Raw genomic sequence first — 13,255 nt, forward strand, 5'->3', positions numbered from 1 at the left:
TTTTAGTAATGAAATAATGCAGACACTTGAGGCTTCTTTCATAGTTAAACCTCACTGAAATCTTGTGCCAAAGCTACATTTAAAGACTTTTTTTAAGGATTAATGGTAATTTTCCCCCATTCTCCCATAGTTGAACACTTCTTCAGCAGGGGCTGATGGATAATTTTCTATTTCAGAAAAGCCTGTGTAGAACTGCCCTCTTTGAAAAGGCTGTAGTCTCCCATTGTTCTCAGTAGGACTGAAGCCAGAGGTTGCTCTTAAAGATGATGGCTGAGTTGGCTCTCACTGGAAACAATAGGAGGCAGTGGCCCTTTTGAAAGAGGGCATGTATGCTTCAGTCCTAGTGAGAAATGGGAATGGCAGCCATTTTTAAAGAGGGCAATTTCTGAATTTTCGGAAAGATTTTTTTATGCACCAGCCTCTGTCAGAAACTTTCAGTTATGAAAATTAATAGCAAAGAATCAACACTAGTGCTAAATATTTTTCTTCAGCATCTACCCTTGCTCCAGATCTACACAGTTGGAGAGGAAATGGGGGTCTGTAGTGGGGAAGGGGACAGGAAGGAGGGAGAAGACTGGTGTGCTTGTGTATAGGGGAATGTAAGAGATGCAGGAGAGAGAGAGAGGGGAAAATGGGTGTGCAGGAGGGAATGAGGAATTGGGGATGTGTGCAGGGTATACTGGGAGACGCAAGGGGGAATTAGGAGTATAAATTCCCAGTACACCTCTACCCCGATATAACGCTGTCCTCGGGAGCCAAAAAATCTTACGGTGTTATAGGTGAAACCGTGTTATATTGAACTTGCTTTGATCCACCGGAGCGCGCACCACCTCCCCCCCACAAGCACTGCTTTACCGCATTATATCCGAATTTGTGTTATTTCGGGGTAGACGTGTACTTTTTATTGCTCTGGCAATGCGAAGCAGCTCAAAATGTAGTTTAACTGGTCAGCATGCTCTGCTCCAGAATAGCATAAAGCAGCTAGAGCAGACAAGTGAATACAGCAATTTAAAGTTTTTAATGTTAAGGCTGATGCTTCATGTCATTAGAAAGCTCTCATGGTACCATTCTCTTTGGGTTTATTTTTATACTAATCAAGTAAATTTTTGGGGGGAAGGGAAAGGGAAATTCTTAGGCAAGCTATATTAAGATGGTTTTATGGTTGAAAGTACATATCAGTAAATAGTAAAATACACCACAGGGATTTTGCCATTTTAAATAAACCCAAATATGGTTAAGTATTGAACAGTTTGCATAGAGTTTTAAGGTTGTGTGAATGCCATGTAGTGACATAAGTGTGGGATAGAAACGGGGTCGATGGGAAGGAAAAAATCAGACTGTAAAAATCAGTTTAGTATAATCCGGGACCAATAACACTAAAATACTTTAATCATATGATTATTGCTTAGTGACACTGTAGGGCAGTGTTTAAAGTTCTCTGGATGCCTGCATTTCTGTAGGCTAACAAGTTTGGATTTATTTTTGATCAAATTAAGTAAGGTTCTGTGGGCACTCAATGGTATTATAGGGTCTTTCTTTAAAGAAGAGAAGAATCTCTTGAAATGACACCGGCTGATTTGATCATAATTCCTCCAAGTAAATTGTATCTTTCAGAAGTGTGGTGGGGTTTTTTTTGTTGCTGTTTTTATCTTTTTTTAATGAAACTTCCAGTGACTAGCTGTGCTCTTACCGTTTTTTTATACCTGTTTTTTATAAGCCATTGATTCTGGGAATTAGTGCTGTGCATAAATGTCCTTTAGTTGTGCTAGAAACCTCTTTTCAGCTAAATATTTGATATCCTTAGTAATCAAATTCATTGTCTTTCCTGTGCCCATTGGCTAAAAAACAAAAATTTCAAAGCCTTCTAGGAAATTGGCTGTTGGTCAGGGGACACTGGGAAAGCATATGCCTTTCCAGTTTACTTGACTTTCTTCTTGAGGATACCTTCTAAGTAAAGGGTTTATTTCTATTTGAGGAGGTGAAAAAGGGAATTGTTGTACTTATAATTTTGCAAGTGTAAAAATTATCTTTACAACTACATCTTAACTGACAGTCCTATCTAAATACAGAATCTTTATAAAATTATTGTTCAGTGACTAGTATGTGATGATTCCTATACATTTACTTCAAATTATTATGTCCTTTATTTTATTTCTTGGTTATACCTTTAAGTTTTAAACCTTTTTTGAGAGCTATATGCTTTACAAATGGTTAAATCAAACTCAGGAAGATCTATAACAACGTTGAGTCAGTTTTTTATATTTGAGAGCTGGATACTTAGTTTTCCATCTTTTGATAATAGTTTGGGATAAGCCAGTAGAACTTAACAGGAAGGGGGTTGTTTTGCCAAAACTTCTATGTGAATAAACTTGTACTGATCTAGAAAACTGGAGTTGCTTAAAACATTTACTACCTTTTTAATAGGAGATTGGTATGAAAGGCTACTGAATTTTGCGGGTGAACTTGCCAGAGTGGCAAACAGCAACAGTTTCTTAGTAACCAAATTGGTCTTTGACTTCCTGATCTTCTGAATTCTATTTCAAGTAATGGAATTTATATTTTAATCTAAGGATAACAGAATAAGTTATAAATAGCACACATACACTACTGCTATTGATACTTAGATCAATTATAAGTATAGAATTGCTGTTAGAGGCGTGTAAATAAATTTATAATAATCAAATATATCCACAGACATTCCTGAACATGTTTGTTGACAGCAATCAAGATGCACGAAGACGATCTGTAAATGAGGATGATAATCCGCCTTCTCCTATTGGGGGGGACATGATGGATTCATTGATATCACAACTTCAACCCCAACAATCACAGCAACAGGTAAAATGTAGGCAAAATAATAAAACTACAAGTTACACTGTATCTCCATTGTTCTCCATTATTATATCTACCTTTTTAGAAAAATGTATGTCTCTCTTCCTCGAGAGGGGTGGCAATAGCAGATGAGAGGTGAGTATAAACTATACTGCTTTGGATTAGCCCTTGGAAGATTTATTCATGTTTTAAAATGTATGTTTACTTTGAGATAGCATCATAGATAGCACATAGCATGTTGACTGCTATTCAGGAGAATCATTCAACATGTCTTATTTAAAACAGAAAAGGCATATGTAATCGAGGGGAAACAATGAGGGCCTAAAATAAGATTTTTTTGGTACCCTGAGGGCCTGTATTGGATTTTTGGTCTTTGGAGGGTGGAAGTGAAGAAGAGGGTTAGATGTGTAAAGGTAGTGTTTATGTGGTTTGAAAGAAGGGCGTAAAGACTTCTTCAAAAACTGTGGAACAAAGCAACAAGCCCTGAATAAGGAGGTGTGAAGACTTGGATGCTATGGTGTTAAGTTGATTAGACAGATCTGATATCAAACTACCATCATTTTTTTGCCAAATCTATTAATATTAGTACTTAGTAGATTCAGCGTGAAATCACTGAAGACTTCCATTTTACTGTGTTGACACTTTCAGCCATTTGCAAAACAGGCAGGAGCATCAGGAGCTTACCCTCTTACTTCACCACCCACATCTTATCACAACACAGTGACCCCATCTCCTTCCATGATGCATACACAGTCACCAGGTAAGATGGCTCTCAATTCTATATTGGCAATAGATGTTATGGAATGTACACTTTTTTATATTCTAAAGAATAGTATGATTTACGGCATACTTCTCTCATAAAGTGACCTTTTGTTACTTATGAGACATGCGCAGCGTGGTTGGTCTTAGCTATGCTGCATGTGAGCTCTGCATGAACGTCAGCCATGGTTCTGTAATTGGCATTTACTGTGCTTGCATAACATGTAATTATTTTTACAGGCTCCTAATTTGGTCAAATCAAACATCTTCACTTAAAGATCCTTTTCTGAAAAGGCTATTTCCGCTTTCTACTCCTAGACATTTACACTTGGATGGAGACCAAAACTAAGTGTAAACTTAAAGTTATGAGCACCTGAGAACAGAGCTTAAACTGGAAATAGTTATGCAACCTTAACTGTAGTTATGTTGATGCGCCTGCTGTAACAAGGAAAAACATTATACCTATTACCTAAGAATATCATGTATTGTACATGTAAAATGTACCATAGAATTTCTAGTTCACATTTGCCTTTGAAGAAGGATTGGTTACTGTATAAGTTAGTATCCTGTCTGCTCAGTAAGAGTGTTTGGTTGCTGGTTCATGTCCAAGATGCAGCTTCTGGGGGTAAAGGTCACTCCGAAAACTCTAGTATGACCTGTCTCTAAGAAAGACAATCCTTTTTTCTGATTTTCTTTGCTATTGGTTTACTCAAGCTTTTGAAAGAAAAGTAGAAAACATAATGAATTGCTGTTTGTGTCTGGATGTCTTTATTAGGAAATCTGCATGCTGCAAGCTCCCCTAGTGGTGCTTTGAGAGCTCCATCACCAGCGTCATTTGGTCCAACTCCTTCACCTTCTTCCCTTGGAATAACAATGGGACAAACAGCTAATTTTACCAGCCCACATGGTGAGTTCTTGTACTAGTACATCTCTATATTGACATGAGTAAACTGTTTCTTAAAATTAAGCCCTGTCTGTGCAGACGTAGGGACAAGGTAGGTGAGGTAATATCTTTTATTGGACCAACTTCTGTTGGTGGGAGAGACCAGCTTTTGAGCTACACAGAGCTCTTCTTCAGGTCTGGAGATTTACACTGTTTGGAATAATGTGTTCAGCAATTGGCTTGAAATAGCAGTTTGTGCGGATGTGGATTTTCTTGGTAATTATAGCCATACAGATGCTTTCAACAACTTTGAGGTGTTGCTAGTCTATTGAAAATTAAGTACAGTAACTCCTCACTTAATGTTGTAGTGATGTTCTTGAAAAATGCAACTTTAAGCGAAACAATGTTAAGCGAATTCAGTTTCCCCATAAGAATTAATGTAAGAGGGACGGGGGGGGGAGGGGGAGTTAGGTTCCAGGGAAATTTTTTTTTTGCCAGACAAAAGACATTATATACATATACAGCATAAGTTTTAAACAATTTTAAACAAACAGTTTAATACTGTAATCAGCAATGATGATTATGAAGCTTGGTTGAGGTGGTGGAGTCAGAGCGTGAAAGAGGATGGATCGTCCAGTTGCTCCTCTTGTTGTTCTTTCCAACGTGCTGGGGGGGTGCTCCAACCCCTCCCCCCGAGCATGCTACGTTCTCTCCCCTCCCCCCAGCCTCCTGAATGCTGCAAAACCCCTCCCACCCGCCGCAATCAGCTGTTTCGGGATGTTTTGGAGGTTCAGGGGAGAAGGCTGTGCATGAAATCCTCACTCCTCCCTCCTCCCCTCAGAGCCTCTTGAATGCTGGGAATCAGCTGCAGGGAGGGAAGGCGGGAGTTGCTGATCTCTGGGGCTGCTGGCAGGGTGGGGGGGAGCTGATGGGGAGGCTGCTGGCCCATCTTGGTTCCAGGCCCCCAAGGCCAAACAACGTTGTAAGCAAATATTGTGCAACTTTAATAATAATAATAATTAATAATAATAATAATTGGAGATATACCAATCTCCTAGAACTGGAAGGGACCTTGAAAGGTCATCGAGTCCAGCCCCCTGCCTCCGCTAGCAGGACCAATTTTTGCCCCAGATCCCTAAGTGGCCCCCTCAAGGATTGAACTCACAACCCTGGGTTTAGCAGGCCAATGCTCAAACCACTGAGCTATCCCTCCCCCCTTGAGTGTGTTCTCTAATAGATCAATAATATAATAACATAACAAAACAACGTTAACCAGGACGATGTTAAGTGAGCAGTTACTGTACCAATCACTCACTGCCCCTTACTAATGTGGGAAAAATTGACCTAGACTATCATGCATTATCACTACGAGGCCATGGTTTCAGCTGAATTTAATTACTTTACCCTGTATCTTTAAATGTAAAACAACTTCAGTTAATTACCTTCACATGCAGCTTGAATCAAAAAGGGAAGTAACTGAGAACAGGCTAAAGAGATTCAGTAACTTAAAACTTGAAAATTGTTGACCAAGTCGTCTTGTTTTACAGTGCACAAAAAAGTGCAACTGATCCTCCCCCGCCCCTTCAGTTATTGAATTACTTGGAAAACTCTATTCAAATTATTTCCTCTATAATTATAGTACATTAGATTCTGCTCTCTATAGCACCACTACTACTTAAATCACCAAAACTTAAGACTGGCATTTATTTTTCAGCATATCAGTCAAGTAACTGAGAAACAGTCTGTTGTAGACACTACAGTCTATGTTCTTAGGAGCATACACGAATGGATTTTATTATGGAACTTGACTGCAGTGAAGTGAAGTGACTGAGGCATTTACCTGAGTAAACTACACCCTTTGTCTTTCACTGTGTCCAGCTTTCATACAGCTAGTGGGAGGTAGAGACCTGCTGTAGTCAGTGGTACTCTGTATGGAAGAATCCCTTTGCAGAATCTAGTCCATAACTAATAGAATTTAAAGGCAAAGTAATAAATGTGTAAACTTCTATTTTAAATTTAATTCCTTAAAATGCTTACATCTTACAAACAGCTACAGATGGAGTATGAGATAAAAGGAAGTGGATGCTATGTGTCATATTGGTATTTTACACTGAGTTTTTGAATACTTTGTTTGAAATCATTGTGTGTGATCCATATTTTCTATGACTTAAGAAAAGCGTTAATTAAAAAAATAACCTTGAGAATTTCACAGGTACCATAGACCCTAGTTCACCCTACACAATGATGTCACCCAGTCAGCGTGCAGGGAATTGGCCGGGATCTCCTCAAGTGTCTGGTCCCTCACCGGCTGCACGCATGCCTGGAATGTCACCAGCCAATCCTTCTCTCCATTCTCCAGTCCCAGATGCCTCTCATTCCCCACGAGCTGGAACAAGTTAGTTATATTTAACAGTATTATAATTGTGAAGCACTTAAAGTTAATATTTCTAGTGCTATCTCTTTTGTAGCATTCCTTATTTTTATCTGCTACCCTTTCGTAGTAAAATAATACTCTGCTACATATATGCATTTATTCTGGCCCAGCGTGAGTCTTAAATAATTAATAAAAAATGGAAAGCAAGTCAAATCATGGTTAGCACTGGATCTATTTTTATCTGGTTCTGAAGGTTTTTTGTTTATTTACTGAGCTGTTGAAATTGAATATTTGTGTTTAAGCCTTTGATGCCTCAAGGTCGGGAGAAGTCCAGATGAATAGCAGTAGTGTGAAGAAAATCTGAAAGTACATATGAGTACAAGAATAGTATAATGTCACACTTCAACACTGTAAAATGGTCTTGGCAAGATTGGTTTAACTATACTTCTTGATCATTTCTGCCAACTGATTGAGTACAAAGTTGCCATCTGCTGGCTCACCCCTAACCTCTGATGCTTGGGAGAGAGAAAAGGGCCGATATACTAGTTGCTAACATTACGAGATTCTCTTCAGGGGTTCAGTATAATGATCGTAACTACTTGACTTTGTTGCTATAGTTGGTCCTATGTTGTATGGCAACTAGTGCTGTAAATCCCCTTGAGGAGGAACTACCTGGGAAGATTGGAGTTTGTGTCCAGTTTTGGGCCCCCCACTACAGAAAGGATGTGGACAAATTGGAGAAAGTCCAGCGGAGGGCAACAAAAATGATTAGGGGGCTGGAGCATATGACTTATGGGGAGAGGCTGAGAGAACTGGGGTTATTTAGTTTGCAGAAGAGAAGAGCGAGGGGTGGATTTGATAGCAGCCTTCAACTACCTGAAAGGGGATTCCAAAGAGGATGGAGCTTGGCTGTTCTCAGTGGTGGCAGATGACAGAACAAGGAGTAATGGTCTCAAGTTGCAGTGTGGGAGGTCTAGGTTGGATGTTAGGAAACACTATTTCACTAGGAGGGTGGTGAAGCACTGGAATGGGTTATGTAGGGAGGTGGTGGAATCTCCATCCTTAAAGGTTTTGAAGGCCCGGCTTGACAAAGCCCTGGCTGGGATGATTTAGTTGGTGTTGGTCCTGCTTTGAGCAGGGGATTGAACTAGATGACCTCCTGAGGTCTCTTCCAACCGTAATATTCTATGATTCTATAAGATAAAGCAAAGATTAGTCTTTAAATTTATGAAATTGGCAGGATGAAACTTCTGCTTTCATGGTAATGCTATTAGTCTTGTTGTTACCTCTTCCTCCAAACCCATCCCCATTTACTTCTGGGTTTTGTCCATTAGTTCCATCCTGTCTGACACCCTGCGCACTCTCTGGGGCAAGGACTGTCATCTTTGTTACTTTTTTGTACAGTGTCTTCCAAAAATTTGAAAACATAACGTGCAGTCAAACTCTGTACACTTTCAATAAGTGAGAATTTTTCTATTTCCATCAGGTTCCCAAACAATGCCAACTAATATGCCTCCACCTCGTAAACTACCTCAGCGCTCCTGGGCTGCATCTATCCCCACGATCCTCACTCACAGTGCCTTGAATATTCTACTGCTGCCCTCTCCTACTCCTGGGCTTGTACCAGGACTAGCCGGCAGCTATCTTTGCTCCCCTCTAGAGCGATTTCTTGGATCAGTTATTATGAGGCGACACCTTCAGAGGATCATCCAGCAAGAAACGGTGATTAATTTGTAACTCTAACTATTGACTTTAAAGTGTAACTTTCTAAATAGTAGTTTGTCACATGCTTGCATTGTAGGTCTGCTTCATAATAAATCACAAACTATTCTGTCTGAATTGTAATTGCTTTCAGCATCTCCGAAAAAGAGAAAGTAAGAACAGATATCCAGAATGTTGCCACTAATAAATGTTTCCAACTTTCTAGTTGGAACACCATACACCTTCAACATCTATTTTGAAGAACTGTGTAAAATAGATCTAGAATAAATGAAGTCCAGTGATTAGAGTAGGGGTTGAAGAGTCAGAATTCCTTGTTCTATTCCTGGCTCTCTCACTGACTCAAGTATGAACTTAAGAAAAAAGTACTGACTCTTCTTGCCTCAGTTCTTTTCATCAGTACAATGGGCGTAATACTTGCCTAACCCTCACATCTGGGAAGTGAGGGCTTAATTAATGCTAGTAAATCTCTATATAAATATAGAGGATCTCAAACTTACATTTTAACTTTCTTGCATATGCTTTTCATGCTGTTGGCAACGTGAAACAATACTGTATCAGTCTATTAATACAGTTTAACACAATTTAATCCCCTCCAAATTTAGGCTGACCATATTCTGAAGTCCTTAACTTCGGGGAAACCCACACTTCTAGGTGTGGAGTCTCCTACTTATCTGACTACAGTAAATATCTGGTCCCTCTGTGTAGGCACTTACGTTTCCCCATCACAGTAGTATCTGAGTTCTTGATAAATTACCTTTCCTAGCTGTATGCAACATATTGTGTGATTTCTCCTCCCTTCCCTTGCCCTCTTCCCCCCGCCCCCCCCCCCAAAAAAGGAAAAACTGTGCAGCCATATAACGTGATAGCTGTTCTTTTAAAAAAATGAATAAATAAAAGATGAGTGGGGCCCAGATCCTCTGATACCCAGTCCCCCCTAGGTGCAGCAGGGTGGGGTGGAGAGCCATTATGGTGTCAGATTATGGATCCCTGATTTTGGGGGTGGTTATACTCTAAGTGGTGCATGGAGCAGGCTTGGGGCTGCTCTGAACTTTTCCAGCTGGCTGTACATTCCAAGGAGTCACCCCCCCCAGCTGGAAATGACCAGAACTCAGTGTGCTCCAGCCATACCCTCACCCCTAGGGATGGGGAGGAAGTGCTGAAGATTCTCTCCATGCTGAAGTAATCAACAGCTGTGGAGAGGAGGTCAGTTTCTACTCCTTTGTGCTTCCAGACCAATGCAAAAGGAGCCAAGTCGGGGCTGGAATCTAGCACTGTATTATTCCTGAAGGTGTTGTTTTTATATGGCCAAATCTTAATTGGTGCTCTTGTTAAAAGAAACAGCCTTCAAAATTGGGGGGGAGGAGGGGGTCCTGAGGAGTGAGTTTGTTCTTCTGCTGTTCCATGAAGTACTAATTAGATGCATTGTTTCTGTTCATACAGCTACAGCTAATAAACTCCAATGAACCAGGTGTAATAATGTTTAAGACAGATGCACTGAAGTGCAGGGTTGCCCTTAATCCGAAAACCAACCAGACTTTGCAGCTAAAAGTAACACCTGAAAATGCAGGACAATGGAAGCCAGAGGAACTACAAGTTTTGGAGAAATTCTTTGAAACAAGAGTATGTACTTAAACTACTAACATTCAGAGTCTTGTTTTGTATGTCACCTTAATATTGGCCTATTCTGCAGCTCTTATTCATGAATAATTCTCTTGAGATCAGTGGAACTAATGATGACAGTAAGGGCTGCAGGATAAGAGTAGTGATTAACAGCTATGCACAATTGTGGTGCTATGTAAATAGCAAATGGACCAATTTTGATCTAGATGGACAGTACTAATTGGTATTGTATTATTGTAGGTTGCAGGACCACCATTTAAAGCAAACACGTTAATAGCTTTTACAAAACTACTAGGCGCTCCTACGCATATCCTCAGGGACTGTGTACACATCATGAAACTGGAGTTGGTAAGTTACATTTTTTTAACTTTATTGACAACGTTTAGTCTGCTCAACTCCAAAGTCTGCACTTGAAATAATAAAAATCTGTTTGTGGTGACTGCAGAATGAATTCCACCCTGTAGTGTAAATGAAGATACAGAATCTAATATTAAATACATAAATTCAATAAAGATGTGTTCACTGTACTTCTTACTAAGAGGTCAACAAACACTTGTCCTCTCCCTAGACTTGACGCATTTGATGAAAATCACACAACTATGTGTTTGTATAGTATCTTTTCATTACTATCTCAGTGTAGATTCACAGAACCATTCTCATAGCAAGAGGAGATTTAACTCTTAATTATATTTATATTAAATGTGAAATCTGAAAGCTTGAAGAGTCTAGCTTAAGTGTCATTTTAACAGTACCAACATGTTACAATAGTCAAACACATATGTTACCTTAATGTGCCTTGCTTTATTATGTTCTCTGTGGCATATTTTTAAAACAGTTCCCTGATCAAGCAAGCCAATTGAAATGGAATGTGCAGTTTTGTTTAACGATTCCTCCCAGTGCCCCACCAATTGCACCTCCAGGAACACCTGCTGTTGTGCTGAAATCCAAAATGTTGTTTTTCGTAAGTATAATAGCTGTCTTTTTATTAAAAGCTGCAGCGTGGACAGGGTCTGAAAGAAGAGCAGTGTTACTAACCAGCTAGTAGAAGGGTCAGTTCTGTAAACCTGGCTTCTGTCTGCACATGGATTGGTTACTCTTGGCTAGTAACCATGGTAGCTAAAAATGCTGCTGTTGCAAGAGGCCTAGGGTTGCATACTGTTTTTTTCTATAACGCTTTCACACTTTTTTCCTTTCTGCGGCTATGACCTCATTACTATTCCTGTGGACCTTTTTTTGGCTAGTCTTCCTTCTTGTTCTCTGTAGATGCTGTGATAAAGTATCATAAAGTCCATTGCTTCATGCACTGCTGGTGCCATTCTGTATGTGTCCCCTCTGGTCTTTCTGTTCTTTGCTGAAACACTATGGGATAGTTGCTTGCATATTCCCAGAATGTTGTGATACAAATGTGGTCTGATGGCAGGAAAGCCACTGTGTGGACACAAACTGAACTGTGTTAATAGTCAGGTTTAGATGATGGTGCCTTTAACCAGTTACAAAATCAGTTGTACCTGGCAGTGCGAATGGTCCTTAGGAGGCTATTTCAACTATAGTGTCTTGAGACTGGATGTAGATTATTCCTAATTATTGAGCTGTTATCTATGAAACATGAGATATGTATAAAATATAGGCCTAGAAATGTTTAAAACTTTTGCTGCAGTGAGCAGTTCTGTTTTGGACAGGGGGCTCTCATAAAATGTGAAGACTGTATGGTGTATGAAGACAATGTGGAAAGCTATGGCCACAATTAGTTTTACTTCAATACCTTTTCTTAGGTGTAGAATCTTTGTGACACCTAGTTCTTGTGTGTTACTGTATTGAAGGTGTTCCCCACATAGAGATAATGTAAAAGGAAATGAAATTAAAAAGGACCTGACTACAAGCTAGGGCTTGAAGTAGCAAGGCAACTATCCTAACATTATGTGTGTATCTGAAAAATACTGTTTCATCTTAATGCACTTTTTATCTTTTTTGTTTTACTCACAGCTTCAGTTAACACAGAAAACTACAGTCCCACAGGAAGCCATTAGCATTATTGTCCCAATCATTTATGATATGGCTTCAGGTACAACGCAACAGGCAGACATTCCCAGGCAGCAGAACTCTTCCGTTGCTGCTCCCATATTGGTTAGCAATATTCTAAAGAGGTTTGCAGAACAGAATTCTCCACGACCAGGTACTGTACACATCCAGTAGACAGAACTCAAGAAGTATTCAGACTTAAGAATAAGTGGGATTTAGTTTGTGATTTGTAATGCATGTCTTTGTGGAGAGAGGATCGATCAGCCTTTCTTAAGGTGATCTGCAGGTCCTGATAGGGTTAATTTATGTGTTATTGATTACTGTTGAGACCATACCAGTTATTTGTGCCAGAGGGTTGTATTAATGGCACAAGCTAGTTTACTGTTTGTCTAGGAGGTAGAATGCATGTATTTTGACATGGCTTATGCTACTGCAGTCACAGCAACATAGTGTTCATGAGTGGACTCAGTGTAAATAACAATTGCAATGCTGTGGTAAAACATCTGATTTCATGGTTTACCATAGATTAATAAACCATTTCAATAGAATAGCATAAAGATATATTAAAGCACTGATCAAACACTGTCCATGTATCATGAAGAATGAAAAATGATCTGAGTGATTGTTTGCTGAATGTACGCTCTACCAGTGTTGTAATGGGTGCAGTAAAAACTTTCACTTTCTACCAAATGCGCTGCGAAGCTCTTGCATGTAAGTTGTTTCTAAGAATGAGAATTGTTTCAATTTTGCTGCAACGTTTTTATTTAACCACTTTTAAAAAAGACACTTTTTTTTAAAACACACCCCGATAGGGTTTAAATGGTGAACTCAAAGGCTGAATTCTGCTTCTCTTCTAAGTATTTATATATCTTAATCTAATTCACAATACTTCTGTTATGCTTGATGCTTTATTTGGAGTGACAGAATTTTAGAATGTTAACATTGTAAATTGGTAGAGATGTACCTATTTTGATGGAAATCATGCCATGTTCACATTAATATTGCATCTTCTGTCATATTAAACTTACTAGCAATGTAGATGAGTG

The 13,255-nt window shown here is 39.3% G+C and overlaps 1 protein-coding gene across 1 annotated transcript in view; it reads left to right on the forward strand.

Moving 5' to 3' along the window:
- The window catches only part of MED14 (mediator complex subunit 14), a 67,276-nt gene that overhangs the window by 49,482 nt on the left and 4,539 nt on the right, over window positions 1-13,255 (forward strand). Inside the window, exons 22-30 of the mRNA XM_045002693.1 lie at window positions 2,695-2,838; window positions 3,481-3,592; window positions 4,367-4,498; window positions 6,687-6,869; window positions 8,335-8,570; window positions 10,011-10,190; window positions 10,431-10,538; window positions 11,026-11,151; window positions 12,174-12,363. Coding sequence (XP_044858628.1) covers window positions 2,695-2,838; window positions 3,481-3,592; window positions 4,367-4,498; window positions 6,687-6,869; window positions 8,335-8,570; window positions 10,011-10,190; window positions 10,431-10,538; window positions 11,026-11,151; window positions 12,174-12,363 — 1,411 coding nt within the window. The remainder of the gene's footprint in view (window positions 1-2,694; window positions 2,839-3,480; window positions 3,593-4,366; window positions 4,499-6,686; window positions 6,870-8,334; window positions 8,571-10,010; window positions 10,191-10,430; window positions 10,539-11,025; window positions 11,152-12,173; window positions 12,364-13,255) is intronic.

This window comes from Mauremys mutica, chromosome 1 (assembly GCF_020497125.1).
Source record: "Mauremys mutica isolate MM-2020 ecotype Southern chromosome 1, ASM2049712v1, whole genome shotgun sequence".
Classification (NCBI taxonomy): Eukaryota; Metazoa; Chordata; order Testudines; family Geoemydidae; genus Mauremys; species Mauremys mutica.